The sequence below is a fragment of the Scyliorhinus torazame genome, chromosome 21, assembly GCF_047496885.1.
Source record: "Scyliorhinus torazame isolate Kashiwa2021f chromosome 21, sScyTor2.1, whole genome shotgun sequence".
NCBI classification, from domain to species: Eukaryota; Metazoa; Chordata; class Chondrichthyes; order Carcharhiniformes; family Scyliorhinidae; genus Scyliorhinus; species Scyliorhinus torazame.
In genome coordinates, this window is record NC_092727.1 from 96,416,002 (window position 1) to 96,440,191 (window position 24,190).

At 42.8% G+C, this 24,190-nt stretch overlaps 1 protein-coding gene across 3 annotated transcripts in view; it reads right to left on the minus strand.

Moving 5' to 3' along the window:
* The window catches only part of spop (speckle type BTB/POZ protein), a 147,927-nt gene extending 123,963 nt beyond the window's left edge, over positions 1 to 23,964 (minus strand). Inside the window, exon 1 of one of the 3 annotated variants that reach the window (XM_072487099.1) lies at positions 23,834 to 23,964. Coding sequence is in view for 1 of the 3 variants with exons in the window: in XM_072487098.1 (XP_072343199.1) it covers positions 23,834 to 23,941 (108 nt within the window). In the remaining 2 variants the exon portion in view is untranslated. Of the gene's footprint in view, positions 1 to 11,282; positions 11,338 to 23,833 lie in introns of those variants that run through there. The other 2 variants (XM_072487098.1, XM_072487100.1) reach the window with 2 other exon arrangements.
* Positions 23,965 to 24,190: the final 226 nt, after the last annotated feature.

Consider the following 24,190-nt stretch of genomic DNA (forward strand, 5'->3'; position numbering starts at 1 on the left):
GTATCACTTTCTTCAGCCGCTCCAGTCCATGTGGTGTAGGTACATCCACAGTGCTGGTTTCAGTTTTCTGTCAAAGCATTAGCGTGAATCAGCAATTCGGAGCAGAACTCTCAGGTGGTGGTGTTCCCACGTGCCAGCTGCCTTTCTTTTGATAGTGACAGTTCATAAGCTTTAAAAGGTGTTTGCCGAAGAAGTTTTGGCTAATTGCTGCAGTGCATGCCTTGGAGGGGGTTACAGATTGCAACGACAGTGTACCAGTGGTGGAGGAGTGAATGCTTAATATGGTGGGGATGGGGGTGATAACCACTTTCTCCTGAATTGTGTCAAGCTTCCAGCGTTGTTGGGATTACACTCATCTAGACAAGTGGACAGTATTTCATTGCACTCCTGACTTTTGCCTTGTAGATGGGGGGACAGGTTTTGGGGAGACAGAAGGTGAGATGCTTGCTACAGAATTCCCAGCCTCTGAACTGTTCTTGTAGATACAGTGGATATGTGGCTGGTCCAGTCAGGTTTCTGGTCAAAAGTGACCCCAGAATGTTGGTGCTGGGGGTTGTGATGGTAACGCCATTGACTCATGGGATTTGATTACATTCTCCCTTGTTACTTGCTACTTCTCAGTCCAAGTCTTGGTCCTTGCAGACACAGACTTCCTCAGCATCTGAGAAGTTGTGAACAGAACTGTGTCATGTGAGAGTATCTTTAAGAAATGGGTGTTTATAAATGGGTGTGTATATAAATATTTGCAGTGAGTGTACCCTTAAGAAATGGGTGTTTACTACTGCAGTGATGTCAGAGAGTGGGTGGAGCTGGGCTGTCTGTCAGCTTTTTACTTTGGTTTTTGAGCAGGCTGCAGGGTGTGTTTTAGTTTCGTTTTCAGTGTTGGCGCTGAAGCCAGACAGAGCAAGTGTACTGTTGATTCCTCTGCCATGAAAAGACTATCTCTTGGTCATTTGGTGAATTCAGAATTATAAAAATGTTCTCAGTAGTGAATGTAAACCTATTGTGCTGCTGTTGAAAAGGTGTTTCTTCTGTCTTCTGGATGTTGTTTGGGAAGTTATTAAGGATTTCTTAGTGTTGTATTCTTTGGGGGTTGTATCTGAATTGATGGTTGCTAAGATGTTCATTGTATGTTTTAAAAAGGTTAACTTGAGTTCATAGAATAAACATTGTTTTGCTTTTAAAACTACTTTTCCATTTCTGTTATACCACACCTGTAGAGTGAGCCGTGTGCTCCCCATACCACAATCTATTAAAAGTTGTGGTCAGGTGAACTCCATGATATACGTTGGGGTTCTCTAAACCCTGGTCCATAACAACTGAACACTTTGCAATCATCAGTAAACATCTCCATTTCTACATCTCCATTTCTAACATTACGATGGAGGGAAGATCACTGTGGAAGTAGATAACACAGTTGAGTTTAGGACGTTGTCCTAAAGAACTCTAACAGCGATATTCTGGTGCCGAGATGATTAGCCTCCAACAACCACAACCATCTTCCTTGGCCCTAGGACAAAATCAGCCAGTGGAGAATTTTCTCTCTATGCTTCCAATTGACATTAATTACTGGGGCTCCTTGATGCCACATTCAGACAAAATGCTGCTTTGATGTCAAGGGCAGTCACATACTTCACACACCATTTAAACAATAGTGCACAGACCATGTCAATTTTTCATGGCTAGCACTGCCACAACATTCAACAAATTGTAGAAAAATACATTTGCGTTGAAGCACAAATAAATCTTGTTCATGCAACATATATTTTGGCAGATTTTGCAACCAGTTTATGACCAGACAACCAATGTCAAATTAGTGCATTCCTTAACAGATACACACTACTTATTACTGTCAGGTTTACCTGCTGCTTATTCAAATCAACAGAAAGTTGCTTCCTTTGAACTTGGATCGCATGATAAAACAATGCATTTAGCAGTGAACATCAGGACAAAATTTATAGACAGGATGAGCACTGTAGGAAAACTAATTTGCATGTTGTCAGAAAATGCAACTATTTCTCATCAATTCTGTTCCCCTATTCTCAGATCAAGAATCAGAGAAGTATTCTATGTATTCCCTCCTGAATACATTGTAGCAAAAATCTTCCTTCCTATTCATACCCTGGACGGACGTGGGCACACAGGACATAATTTCAAAGTTTGCAAAGATATGAATCTCGTCAATGTATTAATCAATGAGGTAGACAATAATCAACTTCAGTAGTACACAGGCAAGTACATGACAGACTAAATTAAACAAAATATGTGAAATTATATATTTTAGCGGGAAAAAAAATGAGACAATACTAAATGATTAAATCTTAAAAGAAGTGCAGGAACAGAGAGGAACCCGGGGGTTAGAAGGTGACAAGACAATTAAGGAAGAACGCTTAAAAAAGCATAACATCTTTGGCCGAGTAAACAGTATAATGCAATGCTAAATCTTTATAAACCACTTATCACACCTCAGCCAGAATATTGCATTCAACAATAATGGAATTTCCCACATGAATTGGTAAATAATTGTAGACAGTTAAGATAGTGTTCAACAATTTTCAGGCCTACCTTAGAACCTTTTAATCTTAATACATTAAATCTGAAGTGAGGTATGGTGGCGGTTGTTTGGGGGGGGGGGGAGGAGGAGGAGGAGGAGGAGGAGGAGGAGGAGGAGGAGGAGGAGAGAGAGAGAGAGAGAGAGAGAGAGAGGCGGAAGACCAACAGCACAGGATTTGATCTTTGTTCTGGCTGGGATGGATACTGGATCACCCTTCCTTGACAATAGAACATTACAGCGCAGTACAGGCCCTTCGGCCCTCGATGTTGCGCTGACCTGTGAAACCACTTTAAAGCCCATCTACACTATTCCCTTATCGTCCATATGTCTATCCAATGACCATTTAAATGCCCTTAATGTTGGCGAGTCCACTACTGTTGCAGGCAGGACATTCCATGCCCCTACTACTCTGAGTAAAGAACCTACCTCTGATGTCTGTCCTATATCTATCTCCCCTCAATTTAAAGCCATGTCCCCTCATGCTAGACATCACCATGCGAGGAAAAAGGCTCTCACTGTCTACCCTATCTAATCCTCTGATCATCTTGTGTGCCTCTATTAAGTCAACTCTTAACTTTCTTCTCTCTAACGAAAACAGCCTCAAGTCCCTCAGCCTTTCCTCATAAGATCTTCCCTCCATACCAGGCAACATTCTGGTAAATCTCCTCTGCACCCTTTCCAATGCTTCCACATCCTTCCTATGATGCGGCGACCAGAACTGCACACAATACTCCAAATGTGGCCGCACCAGAGTTTTGTACAGCTGCAATATGACTTCATGGCTCCGAAACTCAATCCCTCTACCAATAAAAGCTAACACACCATACGCCTTCTTAACAACCCTATCAACCTGGGTGGCAACTTTCAGGGATCTATGTACATGGACACCGAGATCTCTCTGCTCATCCACACTACCAAGAATCTTACCATTAGCCCAGTACTCTGTATTCCTGTTACTCCTTCCAAAATGAATCACCTCACACTTTTCTGCATTAAACTCCATTTGCCACTTCTCAGCCCAACTCTGCAGCTTATGAAAAATCTATGTCCCTCTGTAACGTGCAACATCCTTCCGCACTGCCCACATCTCCACCGACTTTAGTGTCATCCGCAAATTTACTCACCCATCCTTCTACGCCCTCCTCCAGGTCATTTATAAAAATAACAAACAGCAGTGGCCCCAAAACAGATCCTTGTGGTATACCACTAGTAACTGAACTCCAGGCTGAACATTTCCCATCAACCACCACCCTTTGTCTTCTTCCAGCTAGCCAATTTCTGATCCAAACCTCTAAATCAACCTCAATCCCATGCCTCCGTATTTTCTGCAATAGCCTACCGTGGGGACCTTATCAAACGCTTGACTGAAATCCATACACACCACATCAACTGCTTTAATAGCGTCCACCTGTTTGGGCACCTTCTCAAAGAACTCAATAAGGTTTGTGATGCACGACCTACCCTTCACAAAACCATGTTGACTATCCATAATCAAATTATTCCTTTCTAGATGATTATAAATCCTATCTCTTATAATCCTTTCCAAGACTTTGCCCACAACAGAAGTAAGGCTCACTGGTCTATAGTTACCGGGATTGTCTCTACTCCCCTTCTTGAACAAGGGAACAACACTTGCTATCCTCCAGTCTTCTGGCACTATTACTGTAGACAATGACGACATAAAGATCAAAGCCAAAGGCTCTGCAGTCTCCTCCCTAGCTTCCCAGAGAATCCTAGGATAAATCCCATCCGGCCCAGGGACTTATCTATTTTCACACTTTCCAGAATTGCTAACACCTCCTCCTTATGAACCTCAATCCCATCTAGTCTAGTATCCTGTATCTCAGTATTCTCCTCGACAACATTGTCTTTTTCCTGTGTGAATACTGACAAAAAATATTCATTTAGCACCTCTCCTATCTCCTCGGACTCCACGCATAACTTCCCACTACTGTCCTTGACTGGCCCTACTCTTACCCTAGTCATTCTTTTATTCCTGACATATCTATAGAAAGCTTTAGGGTTATCCTTGATCCTACCTGTCAAGGACTTGTCATCTCCCCTCCTGGCTCTTCTTAGCTCTCTCTTTAGGTCCTTCCTGGCTAACTTGTAACTCTCAAGCGCCCAAACTGAACCTTCACGTCTCATCTTTACATGAGCCTCCTTTTTCCTCTTGACAAGTGATTCAACTACTTTAGTAAACCACGGTTCCCTCGCTCGACCACTTCCTCCCTGCCTGACAGGTACATACTTATCAAGGACACGCAGTAGCTGTTCCTTGAACAAGCTCCACATTTCAATTGTGCCCATCCCCTGCACTTTCCTTCACCATCCTATGCATCCCAAGTCTTGCCTAATCGCATCATAATTGCCTTTCCCCCAGCTATAACTCTTGCCCTGCGGTAGATACCTAACCCTTTCCATCGCTAAAGTAAACGTAACCGAATTGTGGTCACTATCATCCATGGTGCAGGTCAGGGTGTTGTGTGCTGGACGAGGATTTGGGCAGAGAACTCAAGAATGCAACGACTAGAGTAGTCAAACAGCTACCACTGGATTTGTTTGTTTATTTCCTCCCTCTCCCCATACCAATTTTAATAATTGACAGATCATACACAAGTTTCGTAACCTGGGCATTGGGTCTCCAAAATGGTTGTTCCCTCTCCAAGTTGCTATTAGAATTGTTTTTTTTTTTAAAGATCTGGTTAGGCGCAATGGTTCCCTGTCCTCACTCATGCATTGTGGCAGTCAACAATAGCCTACGTTCTCAGTATAGAAAAATCTACAGGAATGGAACATTAAAGTATAACCTGGAATAGGATCATAGCAGGAGACGGCCATTTGCTCTTTAAGCCTTCTCAACCGTTCAATAAGATCATGGCTGATTTGTTGTTGTCTCAGCTCCACTTTCCTGTCTGCCTGTAACCCTAGACTCCACCGCTGAACAAAAATCTGTCTAACTCTACGCTGAATAAATTCAAAGGCCCAGCCTCCACTATTTTTGCTTTTTGTGTGTGTGTGTGTGTGTGTGTGTGTGTGTGTGTGTGTGTGTGTGTGTATGTGTATGTGGGTGGGGGGGGGGGGGGGGGAAAAAGAACACGTCCACTGAGAAGTTTCTTCTCATCTGTCTTAAAGGGCAGAGATCTCATTTTTAAAATCCTGGTTTTAGTCTCCCCACACACAAGAAGAAACATCCTCCCACTATCCACCCAATCAAGTTTCCTCAGGATCTTATATGTTTTAATATCATCTCTCATTCTTCTAAACTCCAATGAGCGTGGGACTACCCTGTTCAACCTTTACTCATAAGACAACCATGAATGAATGAATCGAGTGAGCCTTACATATGAAGTATATGTAGACCCCAGTTTTGCTTATAAAGGTGATGCCATGTCTACTGATGAATCAGCATCATTGAAACCATATTTTTCCTATGTCACTGGGCCTGCATAATTGCCAGAAATTAATCTCATGGCAAAGACAGGTACACGCTTACCAAGGGTCAGCCTGAGAAGCCGGGCCCTTATCGAGGGTCAGCCTGAGCAACACACCTCCTGAACATTAAAACAGAGGATCAACTTCCAAAGTACGTACCACGAGCAGATTGGGCTCTGTTTAGGAACAAATAAATGCAGGAACCGAAGAGAAGCGGAGATCAGCTGTAGACAGAGTAGCATAGAGTTACGTTACAAAATTCCTGTCTGTTGTACTCAATGCACAGTTCCTGGAGAGGAATAAAATGAGCATCACTGGTGGTTTGAGTTGAACGTTCAGCCAGATTACAAAAAGGAAAAACACACACGCCTTATAGAGATCCATGACAATCCTTGCACTTTTTGCATCTAATGAAGGCTCAAATCCATGTCCACCAAGTCATCCCACTTTACTACAACTGTATCTGAATAAAGTTTCTCTTGGTGATTCGAAGGGTAAATCTATAATCACGATTCAACCTGATCATGCAACAAAGTGGATTGGTTCATCTCCTGTTATACCATCTTGTGCCATTTTCATCAATTAAGCTGTGCCTCAATTTTGATTTACACTGGGTGGAAGCTAAACAACCTCAGACTAATGATACAGATGCAGGATAGATAGAGCACAAACGCTGGATTAAAATTGTTACAGCAGCCACACTTCCATTCCCAAGTGGAAGCAACACCAAGGAGTTGCTCATACTTGATAACAACATACAATTGCCATAAACCTCCTCAAAGCTTGGTTGACCCAAAAAGATGGATCTGAATAAGGATACCGACATGCTTGATCCAAATTGTGGCAAACTTCAAGGAATGACATCAGTGCTAATTGCCATTTTTTCTCCCACTCAATATGTTAAAGATTATGTTTGTACACTTCCAAAAAGGACACAACGCAATTGTTCATAAATCAATTATCCTGTTTCTCCTTAAACGTGAAGCACGCACCTCGACAAATTCTGTCAAGAGAATTAATCCACAATAATCAGTTTACTTTGGCCACTTAAAAATGGTCAGAACTGTACCTAGCTTTCTTTCCCTTTCTCAGAGAAATTAAAACCCCAATTCCATGCATAGCCCACAAGTTAATCACTATGCTCTCACTACTTCAATCTACCCAGAATACAAAACTAAAGTATAACCAAACTACATCATGATTACATTTAATCACCATCATCCAGTGATTCCAAGATTTTTGCTGCTAAAAGCAAATCAGCAACAGCTGAGTGTCATGCAAGAGGTAAGCACAAAGCATCAGCTGGAAAGCTGTATACTTGCAGCAATCACGATATTGTTATTGCTGAGAAGTTTGCATGCAGAAATTCAGACACAAGTTTATTCAACTTTCAGAACCTGGGTCCAGATGAGAAAAAAGCTCTAGATTTATCCATGTCCTGCCATGCACTCAACAACCACCAGAGTCAAGTTCACAATACCAGGTTAGAGATGCTCCAGCTACACTATGACTCAATTATTCGCAAGTGACTACTGCAATCCGTTTAAAAAAGAAACATTTTGAAGTGCATGTGTGCTTCAATTGCTGTGGGTGCAAGCCAGACAGAACAAAGTTTACCCTTGCTGGATCCTGCCTGGCAGAAAAATGCAAAACGTTCTTTTTAGGGAGAGCTATGTACATTGGATTGGATTGGATGCCTGGATATAATCACACGCAGAGATCTTTTCCATAGGATAATCCCTGCTTTCTTCACGATTAAATATACAGAAGCATGCCTAAGCAAAGCCAAGACGGTTTAACAAACTTTCAGCATTGCTAACCAAACTGGACTTGCCGTACATCATGACATGTAACATCCCGGCATAAAGGACGAGCCCATTTTTTCAACCCCTAAAATCATGCTTTCACATATACTTGGCATACAAATTGAACTCCCTTTTTAGCCACAAAACAGTCAGGCTCAATTTATTACCCCATAAAAATGAATGTTTTCCTGACTAGTACCTTATAACTGGGTGTAAAAGCTCAAGCAAGCAATATGGACTGTGTTGCGAAGATGTTCAGGAGTTTAAGACACACCACAAAGCGCAAACTCCACCTGGAAAACAACAAAAGATGGCATCCACCCATACCAGCAGTTCACTTTTATATTTGGCATACAAGTCGACTCCCATCTTTGGAGGAATTTTCCCAGAAGTTGACTTGTTAGCAGACATCTGCAGTACAGGACGTGTAGCATTAAGCAAAGTGATGGAAGACTACTGCTTCAAAGTCAGGTCAGGCCCACCCAGCTCTGAACTCTGACTGAAAATTTGTTGGTGCTAAATTGGAAATCATTGTACCAATGCTTAAGTTGTAGTGTAAATTTGCACTTAGTCTTGTTTAATCACTGAATAAAAGGTATCAAGACCAATTACCAAATTGGAAACAAAATATATTTTGTAAAATAGATGTGTTTTTTACATGCATATTCATTGTGAAGAACATTGTTTTAATACTGCAGATAAGACTTGAGACAGAAGTTGACAAATGAATTCTTGTCTCTTATCAACCATACATTAAAATGAGATTAAACTGTAATTTACAATAGAAAGATAAGTACTCAATGATCACACTGAGATCACCCCAAACCCACTTGAAAGTCCAACAGAGCCTATAATTTCAATTTTCAGACTACAACTTGCATCTTTTTACTTATGGGAGAAAGGCAAAATTCTGAATCGAGTGGAAGGATAGGCATTTTCACCTCAGAATTCCAAGCATTGAACTTAATTTTACCCTATTGCAAATTCTTTACAGTTCAGGACACGAGTCACTTCTAAAACTCAAAACCCAACATTTCTAAAAATCATTAAACTACAATATAATTTTTTCTGCAGTGCAGATCTATCTTAAAGACTCCCTTTGTTTAGCTGAAAATGTGTCAATCTTAAAATCTAATCTGAATTAATTTGCTCATTAAACATTGTCTATTTCTTTGATTTATTCTCAACATTCACCTCATTCGCCCCAAGTCTCACACACGATGCATAAATTTCTCAAATTTACAAGGTTCTCTCTATTAGCTTGCATTGAATAATCAAAACAGCTAATGGCAACATATTTATGTCAGTAAACTTGAAGATAGTGCAGGTAAATATTCGCAGTAATACAGAATAACTAATCATTTTGTGAACCTGCCCACATAACATAGCACCAATCCATTTTCTGATTTAGTTCAACTGCCACAGGAAGGACAATAATTCATTTTAAGAGCTTTGCACAATACAATAAGGTTGGGTGATAGTGCATTTAGAAAGAAAGCTGTCACATTTGATTCTGCTACATCTTATGTACTTGCCCTCCAGCAGTAGTTGCCACTGCTGTAACAATACACTAGGTATGCACTTGAAACAGATGGTGGAAGTGTATTCCAGATCCTTATACAATTATGGGGTTCAGATGCATCACAAACCACAGGGATGAAACTGGAGAAGTTTATTAATTTTATTTGAACCCAGACAATTAGATCACATTTTCTAATGCACGCTGAACCATCTGTTCTATATATAAACCTTTGGTTTTAAAAAAAATTATTTTCCTCCCTGGTGTACAAAACCACAATTCATAAAGGTGATCACCATACAGTAGAAAAGGTCATATGATCCATGCATCATAACAGTATCACAATGTGTACTGTGTATAAGGAACATTATTTACAGCATTTTAAATCCTTCAAATCACACACTAACCCAGCTTGGACATACCGCAGATTGTTCATTGTTGCTGGATAAAAGGCCTGGAACTATCTACAAGTCTCTTCATCACATGGGAGTGCAGCAGTTCAAGAAGTGACCCACCACAAAATTCTCAAAAGCAACCGAGGATAGGGAATAAATGTTGGCTTCAACAGGCAAAGCCACACTGTGAGAATGAATTTAATTTGAACACAACTGGGCAGTGCACCAACAAACCTAGAAATTAATTCTTCCAAAAAATTTTAGTAATTTAGCACTGGGTGGCATTTTAAATACAAATATACCAGACATGCACTTGAAACAAAATTGGCCTCAAGAAAAACTCCTAGCCTCAGCCATTGCTCCTTTCTGTCAAACTACCATAACCATTTTCTTTGTCTTCAAGTCCGAGAGCACATTGTTCATAACTGCTACCAATACTGCCATATCAAACTCTTCAATTAAGCACGCCTGCTTTCCAATGGCATGGAGTTCGCAATTATTCTGTATTACTCTCTTTCCTCAGCAACTCACTCCATAGACATTCACATCAACCACTCTATTCCTTTCCTCTGAACTATAGCTCCTCTGCTGTCTCCTGGTTTGATTCACACTAAAAACAACATGCCCTCTACCAGTTTATGTTTCCGATCTCCAGTGTACACTATCCTCATCCTTAATTGCTGCATATTAGGTTGGCATTTTCCACCAGGGATTTAAGTATCAGATCATATTGTATCTGTACACCAATCCACTTTACTTCTCCATTTGCCCCAGGACTATTGCTACACTCTCCAGCTTCCTGTCATACATTAAGGTTAAGTCAAGATTTCATCTAATTTAAATGTCCACAAAATCAAAGTCACTGCCCTCCCCTCCCACCTGCAATGCTGTAGCTCTGCCATCAACTCCAGCATGGTTTTCAGCTCCCACCTCAGACCAAGTCCAAAGCTGAGCACTTCAACATGGTTCAACATACAGAGCTTACTTCCCCCATATAAAGGTCACTTACTTGCACCTCTGAAATATCACAAGCTTCAACTCGAAGTTCCAGTGCTGCCCGTTACCTATCCCATGGAATCCCTACCGTGCAGAAGGTGGCCATTCAGCCCATCGAGGCTACAAGGACTCTTCAAAAGAGCACTCTACCCGCTCCCCCCATCCCATCCCCGTAATCCCATAACCTAACCTGCACATCCCTGGGCAATTTATTATGGCCAATCCACCTAACACGCACATCTTTGGATTGTGGAAGGAAACTGAAGCACCCGGGAGAAGCCCACAGACACGGGGAGAACGAACAAACTCCAGACAGACAGTGACCCAAGACTGGAATTGAATCCGAGGCCCTGGAGCTGTGAGGCAGCAGTATTAACCACTGTGCCACCCTATGTTTTCTACGACACCAATATCCACATTTTCCAACAGGCTGAGTCAATCTCCAGATGAAAACTTATTCAGAACGCTCCAATTTGCATTTACACCAAGACCCAAACCAGGTTCCATTGTTTTGCCATGCCCCAGGGCAGATCCTCATCTTCACTTTTTAAATCTCTCCATGTCTTCTCATGCCCTACCTCGTGATGGGACATCACATCACACCTCCATCCAAACTTTTTCCCATTCTTCCTCAGTCTGTAAAGAATAAAGAACTACATTTATATAGTCAGGACCTCACAAATCACAAGTAGTGAACTACCTTTGAAATGTAGTCATCATTGCTTTTAAGGCAAAGCAGTAGTAATTTTGCATACAGCAAGGTCACGCAAACAGTCATAAGATAAACAACGGATTAATCAGGTTTTTGATAGTGTTACTCGAGAGACAAATAGAACTGCCCTGTTCCTCTTCCAAAAATGCCAGGCCTGCTACAGCAATTCAAATGGGCAAACTGCATTTAGCAACTCATCTGCAAAACTCTGACAATGGAGCACCCCCTCAGTGCCACATTAACCAAGATAGTGTTCCCAACCAAGCAACAGACCTTGAACCACAACATTCTGACTCAGAGGCCATTCTGCCAACACTGAAGCAAGTTGGGATTGAGGTATCCTTCCATTCTGCTGCACATGGGGCACCATTCAGCCTTACTTGTTTCAGGTGTAAAATAATTATAATCAACACAGTGGCTGAACAGCTCAGTATATAAAGTGCTCAAAAAAGTTATTTCCAATTCAGTAATTTAGCAAAAAACTCTCAAGGTGCTCCATATGACAGAACCACTTCCTGAAGTTCTTGCTCCTGTAGAAACCTATACTGTTATATTCAATTTGACTCCATACTCCCTCCTCTTGTCCAGTCCCTTCCCACCTACATTAGTGATTCCTCCGATGCGCTACATCATATCAACAACTTCCAGTTCCCAGGCCCTAACCACCTTTTCTTTACCATGGATGTCCAATCCTTTTTACCTCCATTCCCCACCAGGTTGATGAGGGTTCTATGCTTCTTCCTCGAACAGAGGCCTGAACACTCCCTATCCACCACCACTCTCCTCCGTCTGGCTGAACTTGCCCTCTCACTCAACAATTTCTCCTTTAACATGGGACAGGTTACACCTGAACTGGAGGGGCACCAATATCCTGGCTGGGAGATTTGCTAGTATGGTTCAGGTGGGTTTAAACTAATGTGGCAGGGGGGTGGGAATCAAAACAGTAAGCCAGCAAATGTAGAGCCTGGGGATGAGCATGGTACCAGGACCAGGCTGGCTAAAAGGAAGGGCAGGCTGGGGAGGTCGACCTCAGTGGGCTTGGAGGTCTGGAGTGCATGTGCTTCAATGCACGGAGTATAACAGGTAAGACAGATGAACTTGATTCATGCACAGAACTTGGATGTGGTTGCGGTAATGGAGCTTGGTTAAAAAAGTGACAGGACTGGCAGCTAAATATTCCGGGATATATGCTTTTTAGGTGAGTCAAGAGGGGAAGGTAAAAGAGGTGGGGGAGTTGAAATACTGGTTAGAGAACATGTTACAGCTGTTCAGAGGGAGGACACCTTGGAAGAATCAAGAGACACTGTGGGTAGAACCCAGAAACAGGAAGGGGCAGTCACTATGATGGGGGTGTACAGGCCTCCCAACAGCCATGGAAAGTTGAAGAACAGATATGTAAGCAGATTCTGGATAGATGTAGAAATAATAGGGTAGTTGTAGTGGGAGACTTTAATTTTCCTCATATTGACTGGAAATTCCCAAGGGCTAGGGATCCGGATCATGAGGAATTTGTTTAGTGCATCCAGGAAGGTTTTTGGGGACAATATGTGGATAGTCCAACTAGAGACGGGGCTATACTGGACCTAGTACTAGGAACCAGCCCGGTCAGATCAAAGTTGCAATGGGGGAACATGTGGCGAACAATGACCACAATTTCATAAGCTTTTGGATACTCATGGAAAAGGGGGAGTGTTGTCCTCAGGGTTAAGGTGCTAAATTGGGGAAAGGCTAACTACAGCCAGATTAGGCAGGATTTGGAGGCTGTTATGAATGAATGAAAATCGCTTATTGTCACAAGTCGGCTTCAAATGAAGTTACTGTGAAAAGCCCCTAGTCGCCACATTCCGGCGCCTGTTCGGGGAGGCTGGTACGGGAATTGAACCATGCTGCTGGCCTTCCTTGGTCTGCTTTAAAAGCCAGCGATTTAGCCTAGTGTGCTAAGCCAGCCCTATGAAATGAAAATCGCTTATTGTCACAAGTAGGCTTCAATGAAGTTACTGTGAAAAGCCCCTAGTCGCCACATTCCAGCGCCTGTTCGGGGAGGCTGTTACGGGAATTGAACCATGCTGCTGGCCTGCCTTGGTCTGCTTTCAAAGCCAGCGATTTAGCCCTGTGCTAAACAACCCCTTATAGAGGCTGTTTGTGGGTAAATCCACATTTAGCATGTGGGAGTCTTTTAAGGAGTAGTTGATGGGAATGCAGGACAGGCATGTGCTGATAAAAAGGAAAGACAGGAAAGGCAACAGGAATCGTGGATGACCAGGGAAATTGCAAGTCTAGTCAAAAAGAAAAAAATTGCATACATAACGTATAGGCAACCAAAATCAGATGAAGCATTTGAAGAATACAGGGAAAGTGGAAAAGAACTCAAAACAGGTTGAGGGGGCAAAAAGGGGTCACAAAATGTCCTTGACAGACAGGATTTTAAGGAGAAACCCAAGGCATTTTATACATATATTAGAAACAAGAGGGTATCTAGAGAAATAATTGGTCTACTCAAGGACGTGGGGGGGGGGGGGGTGCGTTATGCGTAGGGGGGGGGGGGGGGGAGAAAGAGTGCGTTATGCGTAGAACCAAAGAAGTAGGTGAGATCCTTAATGAGTACTTTGAATCGGCATTCACAAAGGAGGGACACGTTGATTGGTGGTGTCTCCGAGGGATATATAAACACTTTAGAACACGTCATTATTAAGAGGGAGGAATAGTTAGGAGTGTTAAAAAGCATTACGGTAGATAAATCCCAATTACTGAGGGAGACGAGAGATGAAATCGCTGGGCTTCTAATTTTGTTGGCCACAGGTGAGGTCCCAGAGGATCGCCAATGTTATCCCATTATTTACGAAGGGTAACAAGGATAACCCGGGTAATTATAGGCCAGTGAGCTTGACGCTCAGTGATGGTGAAATTGTTGGAAAAGATTCTCAGGGATAGGATCCATGTACATTTGGAAGTGAATGGTCTTGTTAGCGACAGACAGCATGGTTCTGTATGAGGGAGGGCATGTCTCACTAATTTAATTGAGTTTTTTTTGAGGCGGCGACAACAATGATTAATGAGGGAAGGGCTGTGAATGTTGTCTACATGAACTTTAGTAAAGCATTTGACAAGGTTCCGCATCGCAGGCTGGTGTGAAAGATTAAATCACACAGGGTCAGGGGTGAATGAGCTAGATGGATTCAGAACTTTCTTGGCCATAGAAGACAGAAGGTAGCAATGGAAGGGTGTTTTTTCCGATGGACGTCTGTAACTAGTGGTCTTCCGCAGGGCTCAGTAGTAGGACCTCTGCTGTTTGTAATACATATAAATGACTTGGAAGAAAACGTAGCTGGTCTGATTAGCAAGTTTCATAGATTATCATAGAATTTACCGTGCAGAAGGAGGCCATTCGGCCCATCGAGTCTGCACCGGCTCTTGGAAAGAGCACCCTACCCAAGGTCAACACCTCCACCCTTTCCCCATAACCCAGTAACCCCACCCAACAATAAGGGCAATTTTGGACACTAAAGGCAATTTATCATGGCCAATCCACCTAACCTGCACATCTTTGGACTGTGGGAGGAAACCGGAGCACACGGAGGAAACCCACGCACACACAGGGAGATGTGCAGACTCAGCACAGACAGTGACCCAAGCTGGAATCGAACCTGGGACCCTGGAGCTGTGAAGCAATTGTGCTATCCACAATGCTACCGTGTTTGCAGATGATACTAAGATTGCAGGAGTTGTGGAGAGTGATGAAAATTGTCAGAGAATACAGCAGGATATAGATGGGCTTCAAAAATGGGCGGAGAAATGGCAGATGGAATTTAACCCAGACAAATGCGAGGTGATGCATTTTTGGTAGATCCAATTCAGATGAGAGCTATAAAATAAATGGCAGAACCATCAGGAGCATAGGCACAGACAGACTTTCCACAAGTATCAGTTACAAACCCACAGACTCCCACAACTACCTCGACTACAGCTCTTCACACCCCACATCCTGTAAGGACTCCATCCCATTCTCCCAGTTTCTTCGCCTCCGCCGCATCTCTTCTGATGAAGCCACTTTCCAAAAACTGCGCTGCTGACATGTTTTCATTCTTCCTTAATTGTGGTTTCCCACCCACTCTGGGCTTTCAACCGTGTCCGCCCCATCTCCCGTACTTCTGCTTTGACCCCCTTCCTCTCCCACCGAGAACAAGGATAAGGCACCCCTTGTCCTCACTTTTCACCTCACCCCACTAGCCTCCACATTCATAGAATCATCCTCTGCCAGTTCTGCCAACTCCAGCATGATGCCACCACCAAACACATCTTCCCCTCACTCCCCCTATCAGCATTTCACAGGGACCATTCCCTCTGGGATACCTAGTCTACTCCTCCATAACTTCACCCGCTTCCCACAGCAACTTCCCATGCAATCGCAGAAAGTGTAACACCTGGCCATTTACCTCCTCCCTGTTCACCATCTCAGGGTCTAAATACTCTTTTCAAGTGAATCAGTGCTTCATGTGCACCTCCTTCAATCTGGTCTATTGCATTTGCTGCTCCCAATGCGGTCTACTTTAAATTGAAGAGACTGGGTGACCGCTTTGCAGAACACCTTTGGTCCGTCCGCAAGCAGGACCAAGACCTTCTTGTTGTTTGCCATTTCAACTCACCGTTCTGCACTTATGTCCACATGTCTGTCCTTGGCCTGCTGCAATGTTCCAGTGAAGCCTAACGCAAACTGGAGAAATAGCATCTCATCTTCCAATTAGGCACGTTACAGCCTTCCAAGAGTAACATTGAGTTCAACAACATTCAGACTGTGAACCCTTGCACACACACACACACACACCCTATTCCCTGTTGCCATTTTGACACACTGCTCACCTTTGTTCTGCCATTCAAGCATTCTAATCTCTTAACCTTAATCAATCATCGCCATTTACATTTCTTTTGTCTTTCTGTCCATATCTTTATCAATCTCCACTTATCGCTAGTCCCTATCCAATCCCACTGCTCCAACCCCACCCCCACCACACAGTATATTTATGACCCTACTTCCAGTTCTCTCCTGCTTTGACAAAGTAATCCAGCCTCGAAACTTCAGCACCCTTCTCTCTCCATAGATGCTATCAGGCCTGCTGAGATTGTCCAGCATTTTCTGATTTTGTTTCAGATTCTAGCATCCGCAGTAATTTGCTCTTTTTATTTAAAAAAAATTTAGAATGCCCAATTCATTTTTTCCAAATTAAAGGGCCAATCCAACTACCCTACAGATCTTCGGGTTGTGGGGACGAAACCCACGCAAACTCAGGGAGAATGTGCAAACTCCACATGGACAGTGTCCCAGAGGCGGGATCGAACCTGGGACCTTGGCGCAGTGAGGCAGCAGTGCTAACCACTGGGCCACCGTACTGCCTAGTAATTTGCTCTCATCAATTTACACTGTGGGTTCCCTAGCAGCCAATCAACTGTAAAAGTACAAACAGAAGTTTGTACATGCGCAATGATTTTAAAGATGAAAGCAGTAAATAAGTCACTGAAGCCACTAAAGTCAGCATCTTGTTCAGGATCTCCATGCAGGTCGTCAACAAACTGATTTACAGGGGACATGTAAGAGTGCTCCAGCTAGTTTGGACAGCAAATTTAACTTTCTTCAACAATTCATTGAGGCGAGACTGGAAACCAACTAGAACAGGCATGTCATTAGTGTTATGGACAAATTTGAGGGTGGTGCCAACCAAATATGTACTGAAACCATCGTGCACTGTGGGAAACACCAGGTTCCAAGTTTCTCCACCTATGAACCTGAAGTTTACCAGTCTATTAGCTTTCCGCAATAGAAGTAGGTGACCATTATTACTCAAAGTATGGCAAGTGGCATTCAGCAGAGGAAGGCTTCTACTTTAATGGGAAGTTTTCACAGTAACTTCATTATTACTATTACTTGGTTCACAGCAAACAACGAGACATAGAACCCTAATGCAAAAAGGATAAAACATCTCAGATCTAACTGGGCGACTAGGAGAAAGGTTCAAACTACATAAACTGGCCTTCTAGCTTGCAATCATGCAAATGTTTGATAATGTAACTATAAGGAGTAATTCCAGTACTTTCAGTCGAAGTACTCCATTTGGCTCCTACAAAAGCACAAGTGTTCCTGTATCTGTGCACACAGAACAAAGTACACAGTGGGAGTCTAGTGTGAAAATAATCATTATGAACATCACAGGCTGTGGAGCATAGAATTGGCTGTGCTAATGGTAATTAAATGCTACACACTCAAGACTTTCTTTCAAATTCAAGATGATGGCAGTGAAATTCCTGGAGTTCCCATTATGGAGCAACAATGAATATTGGAAATTTGAAAACAAGTGCAAGGAAGGAAAAGAATCAGTTGTTAATGCAAGTCGACATAAGTGAGTAAATTACACACTGAATGAGTGAAGTAGCCACTATTAAGTCTGGTGCTCCTTTCGGATAACATTTGCATTCATTTCTGTTGTTCCTTCTGTATCTGAACCAACATTTCAGTTTGGAGACTAAATGCTTCTGCTGCCTGCTCAGGTTGGCGCAATACAACAGTTCGCAATTATAAACTTACTGATCCACTGACAATAATTAACTGGTACAAAACCCATCATCTGATTAAATGTAGAATGTCTTCAGGTATGTCATTAAAATGACACATCTTTTGACCTTTCTCACACCACTATACTGAAAAGCTCCATAAAGCTCCACTGCATCACAGTCAGAGGGAAAAGACACAATTTGAAGATATGGGGACTGAAGGAAACTGAATGCATTGATCCAATTGTGAAATTCAGATGGTACTTTTGTGGTTTAGGATGTTATTTGAACCCCTCAATTAGATTATTTCATACAAAAGGCAATGCCACTTCCCTATAATCCACCACAGATAAAATTATAAACGCCCCAAATGAAATGAAATTAAATGAAAATTGCTTATTGTCACAAGTAGGCTTCAAATGTGGTTACTGTGAAAAACCCCTAGTCGCCACATTCCGGCGCCTGTTCGGGGAGGCTGGTACGGGAATTGAACCATGCTGCTGGCCTACCTAGGTCTGCTTTCAAAGCAAACGATTTAGCCCTGTGCTAAACAGCCCCGGCTAATCCACTGGTAACTGCTATCACAGAGCTGATTTTGTCATCCGAACCCCCTGAATGGATTTTAACCGTTCCCCAACCCCCATTCAACCTCAGTCTGTGCACTACACAATTTACCCAGAGAATCCATTATCAAGCAGCTGCCAATAAGTACAGATTACTGCTGGTACTGGCTACCGAGCAATACAATTCCAGTCATCATCTATAACACAGAAAAATGTATACAGTGCAGTGGAAATTCCTTTAATGGGGTGAAATATTTTTAAGATTGCTACCAGCAAATCCTCCAACAAGAAAAAAAGAACTTTACTTTCCATCACCAAGTACCGTGTCATCAATGACATGCCTGCCTTTGTTGTAACCTTCTTCTTTGAAAACCAAAATTCTACTTCCTATTCAGAGCACTTAAAAGCTTCCCAAATATCTGGCTCGCTTTCCATCTCAACCCAGACAATGCTCTGCCTGCTCAACTCCAAGGTTCTCAGAGAAACAGTATGCATTAAGTGTAATTACCAGCACACACCAGAAGAATACATCTGCCATTTATATTAAAACAGTACAGACCTGCACGTGGAAAATAAATGCCAAATTGATCTGCTAAAAGACGGCTAGGATGAGATGAATTTGCTAAGATTTATGAAAACCAGTAGGTAGCAGCTCTGACAACACAAAACTAGAAGAGAGTTTCCATCGGTCTGATTCTACTGATTCTACCGTTGAAAAACCAACAGCTAATTGGTCAAGAACTTCAACCCAACAATGACAACTAGCTTAAACATCAAGGTTGACAGAGGAGCAAATATGTATACATTAACAAGCTACATCAATCTCAACTACTTCAAGAGAGTTTTTCAAAATGAATTAATTTTTAAACAAAAATGAAATTGAAACCAGTTTCTTGTTAATTGTTTAAAAAAATGTAGAACATGATTTTGGGACCTAACTTGAAGCAGATGCCAAACCTGTTTAAAATGATCCAATGTTTAGCACCCAATGTTAAACGACTACCTCTGGCGATATTATTCCAGCTTGCACTGCCAGATCTGGTAACCCAACAAGCAATCTGCCATCAACGGTGCAAAGAGTCATATGGACTCAAAATGTTAACTCTTATTTCTCGCTTCATAGATGCTGCCTATCTACCATATCAAGTGGGAAGTTAAAGATCCTCACGTTGTTATACTAAGAAATCAAAACCATTAGAGATAGCTAAGTTCTTGATTAATAAAGGGATCACAGGTTATGGGGAGAAGGCAGGGAAAATGGGATAAGAACCATATCAGCCACGATTGAATGGTGGAGCAGACTCCATGTGCCGAATGGCCTAATTCTGCTATGTCATATGGTCTTACTACGTTGAAAAACATTACTGAAATACAGGCCTGCCGATGGCTTTGTTACCTAAAAGGAAACGCAAATAGAATCCTTCGTATGGAGAACTTGAAGAAGCTTTAAGGCCACTAATCTGACATAGTCTCTGGTTATGAATAATTGTAATTGGAATGCTGGAAAAACATGGCTAACAGCTGGTTTGTGGTGCAGAGCAATGCCAGCAGCGCGGATTTAATTCCCATACTGGCTGAGGTTATTCATGAAGACCTCGCCTTCTCAACCTTGCCCCTCACCTGAGGTGTGGTCATCCTCAGGTTAAATCACCACCAGTCAGCTCTCCCCCTCAAAAGGGATAGCACCAATGGTCATCTGGCGACTTTACATTTACTAGAGGGCTGTGCTGTAATGGGAGCCAAAGAGTGGCGATTAAGAGGGAAAAGATAGAATAGCAAAGAGGAAAGCACATCAGGCTTCAAGAATTAATAATCTGCAAGCTTCATCATAGAGAATCATAGAATTTACAGTGCAGAAGGAGGCTATTCGGCCCATCGAGTCTGCACCGGCCCTTGGAAAGAGCACCCTACCTAAGCCCACACCCCCACCCTATCCCGCAACCCCACCCAATCCCTTTGCACACTAACGGGCAATTTAGCATGGCCAATCCACCTAACCTGTACATTTTTGGACTGTGGGAGGTAACCGGAGCACCCAGAGGAAACCCACGCAGACACGGGTAGAACGTGCAAACTCCGCACAGACAGTGACCCAAGCCAGGAATCAAACCTGGGACCTGTGACTTACACTTGCACCATCTTTGAAAAGTACTGACACTCAACAATTGAATCTTCAGAAACTCAAGATGTTGCAGCATGGCAGTTAAATCATCATCTTTCATGATGGATGTTTGCCACATCCTTTACAGACGGATTCCTACACTGACAATGCCACTGGACATCACCAAAATAACTTTCTTCAAATGTGACCCTAGACGGTGATTGGGATTGACAGGTTATTCCACCATTGGGAGCATCACAGCCAGTCCAATCCTGTTTCCGATCACCAAGCAGAAAAAGACTTTTATCAGTCAAGGAACAAAAAGCTCAGGGATCAGCTAGCTTAGCACAAATTAGGAACTAAATCTAGAATTATCTTTTTCTCTTTGTATGAAGGTCATACAGGGTGGTGCATTTACCATAGAGTCACAAGGGAAGCAAGTCTCCTATTTTAAATAATTACCGTACGTGGACATCAAGTACAATCCCGAGTCCCTTTTTTGATATTCAATACTTTAATGTTCGTCTTGAGATGATTTCAAGCCATGGCCCTCGAATACAAGTAGCTCTGTTTTCCTCCCATTATTTCCAGTAAATGTCATTAAATGTTTTGGCAGCGACAGTGCTCATAATCTCTGCATTACATCTAACATTTTCAAATGAGTACAGAGTATTGGACATTAAAAATATTCAAAATGCAGTTGGATACTCAGCTGAACTTCTATGAAACAAATTATCATTTCTCATTCACTGTTAAGTTTATCTATCTATTTTTGTTTTTAAAGTGCTCCTGGTGAGAAGAAAAAAAGATGCAAATAATCCATGCTGCAATGGTTGTTAACAACTTCCACAATAAAGTGCCATTCCCTTTTCTCAATGTTGGCTTCAAATAGCTTTCAAATTTTATTTATTGGTTGATACTCTGGAGATTTCAGTCAACGCCATGAAATGATGCTTTAGAAACATTTTAAAGTAACCAATACAAATATCATGGAAAAGCTGGTTACGCCTATCTGGTTCACATTTTGGACAGAAAAATTATGTTGTCAGGAACAATGAATATTATGATCATTTCCTAAAAATGGCTGGCCAGGACTCAACCAATGAACTTCAGCAGATCCACCCACCATTCAATCCAACACCCAGCTCACAATCTCAAAGTATCAAGTACGACAGCAGCTGCAGATTAAATCACTTCATTTTACATAAACATGCACATCAGTATTACTATTGCTTCAGTTCAGGATAGCAGTATGAAAAATGTAGCTGCATGAAGACCACCACAGCTGAACAAATGTATTTTTTTTAAACCTGAAATACAGTGGAATTATAAAAATGAATTAGATTTGCTATGAGCCAGCAATTTTGGAGGAGTAAGAACAGGAATGGGGAAGCGGGAGAAGATAAATCTATATTGATTTTTTTAAAATTTAATTACCTTTTAAAAGAAACACTTCACACCATGGAGTAGTGTTGTATATGTAATAATAGCATAGGAGGGGTGATTTAGCTTGGACTGATTCAATCCTTCACAGCAATAAAGATGCTTACAAATTGTAAAAATCCCAATTCTGACAGCTAACAAGAGGACATACTATATATTTTCACAAATCAGAATGACTCAACAAAGTCAACCGAAATAGTCAGGATTATTTGTTGGATGCAAAAATGTATTTATGAATAAAAATACTGGTCTATTTCACTTAATATTGCACACAGGACTGAATCTGGGTTGCACACACCCACACACACACTCCACACCCTTGCCCCATGTTTGCCACAATGTCAACACTCACTCTCCTCTTTTCTGTTGCTACCTCAATTGTTTTTTTGCCCTTCCTGCTCAACAAAACAAACCTTTGATGGTAGTTATAAAATTCTGGCAACACCACTGCGCAAGTGACCCACAGATGTTACACAATGACAGGACAGTTGTCCTTTCCCCAAGAACAACATTAGCACTACTGCACAAGCTGAGGACGGTCAAATCCTCAGCCTGACTTAAATCCATCTTTACCACCACTGGTCCAGGGTCTGGTAAATTGAAGAGGGTGCAACATGCAGCTACATGGTCACTAGTGACCAATGAAATCGATAGAAAGTGATACTTTTTAAAAAAAAATTAGAATACCCAATTATTTTTTTTCCAATTAAGGGGCAATTTAGCATGGCCAATCCACCTAGCCTGCACATCTTTTGGGTTGTGGGGGCGAGACCTACGCAGACATGGGGAGAATGTGCAAACTCCACACAGTCACCCAGAGCCGGGATCGAACCTGGGACCTCGGTGCCGTGAGGCAGCAGGGCTAACCCACTGCGCCACCGTGCTGCCCCGAAAGTGACACTTCTGACAGTGACGGTGAGCTAATGAGACTGATGGAAAGTGGCAGCCACTGCTGCTGAATGGATAGGCTCAGGAGTGAGACTCACCAGGGGTTTCTTTTATTTTAGTTTGCTCGACTGAAGGTCAAAAGAGCCACTTTGTATTCCAACAGTTAAAACCGACTGGAATTGTGATGCTCTGAGGGCAGTTAAGACTATCTTGGCCTGATCTCAAGGGGAACTGCTGTGACATCACAGGAGTTGGTGACCTCAGGAGTTAACAGGACTGATCCACCATCCCCAATTCGAGTCCAAAAAAAATATCTGCGTCAAACGCAGATCAAATGGCCGGATAAACAGGGCAACTTCCACGCAAAACTTTGCACCAATACTTTGTCAAGAGTCAGAAAAAGGCCCATACCTCCCCCTCCCCCCACTGGTGCATTTAATGCGATCAGGCAGACTCTGAAACGCTGCCTTTCGCTTTATTGAAGAATACAAAGGTAAATAGGCCGACAAGTCACTTTTAAAGGAGAGAGCAGCTCCAGATGCTTCCAGAACATTAACTGAGGCCGGGGGGAGGGGGCAGATGCAAGCACTGGAACTCGCCTTGGCCTCCAGCCCCCACCCTCCCCGGAGTGGGTGGGTGGCTGGGTGTCGGTGCTGGATGTTGGGGGGGTGGGGAGGTTGTAGGATGGGGCGAGCGGAAAGTTTATAAAGCGCTGATGGGGCTGGCGGCGCGGCCTGCGGGACTGCAGCAGCCTGCGGAGGGAAGGCGGAAGCCTCCCCCACCTCCTGACCGACCCCCCCCCCGCTCGCCCTATTTTAAAACAAAACCTGCCCGTGTTTTTTTCTCTCCTCCTCCTCATCCCCCCCAGGCCGACATACTCACAGACTCTCGCGGCTTTGCTGCGGGCCTTGCCACCATCCCCCACCCCCCAGCGACCTCTCGCCGCCGCCTCTGAGCCGGGACCTCACGAGTTAAACAAGCGTCTCGCATCCCATCCGGGACCCGCAAGTGCCCAGCCGGAAATGGCGTCTCGTCCCCGCGCCTGCGCACACGCTGTCCTCCCACTGCCGCCTTGCTATCAGGCGCATGCGTTTTTCCCTTATTGTGTCCATTTGAAGGGAGGGGGGTCGCCATCATTGATAAAGGCAAGAAGCAAAGGAGTAACTCAATGCAATGTAGCAAAACTCATTAATTGTCACAATGTTATATGCAAAATACATATGTTTACACAAAAGCATA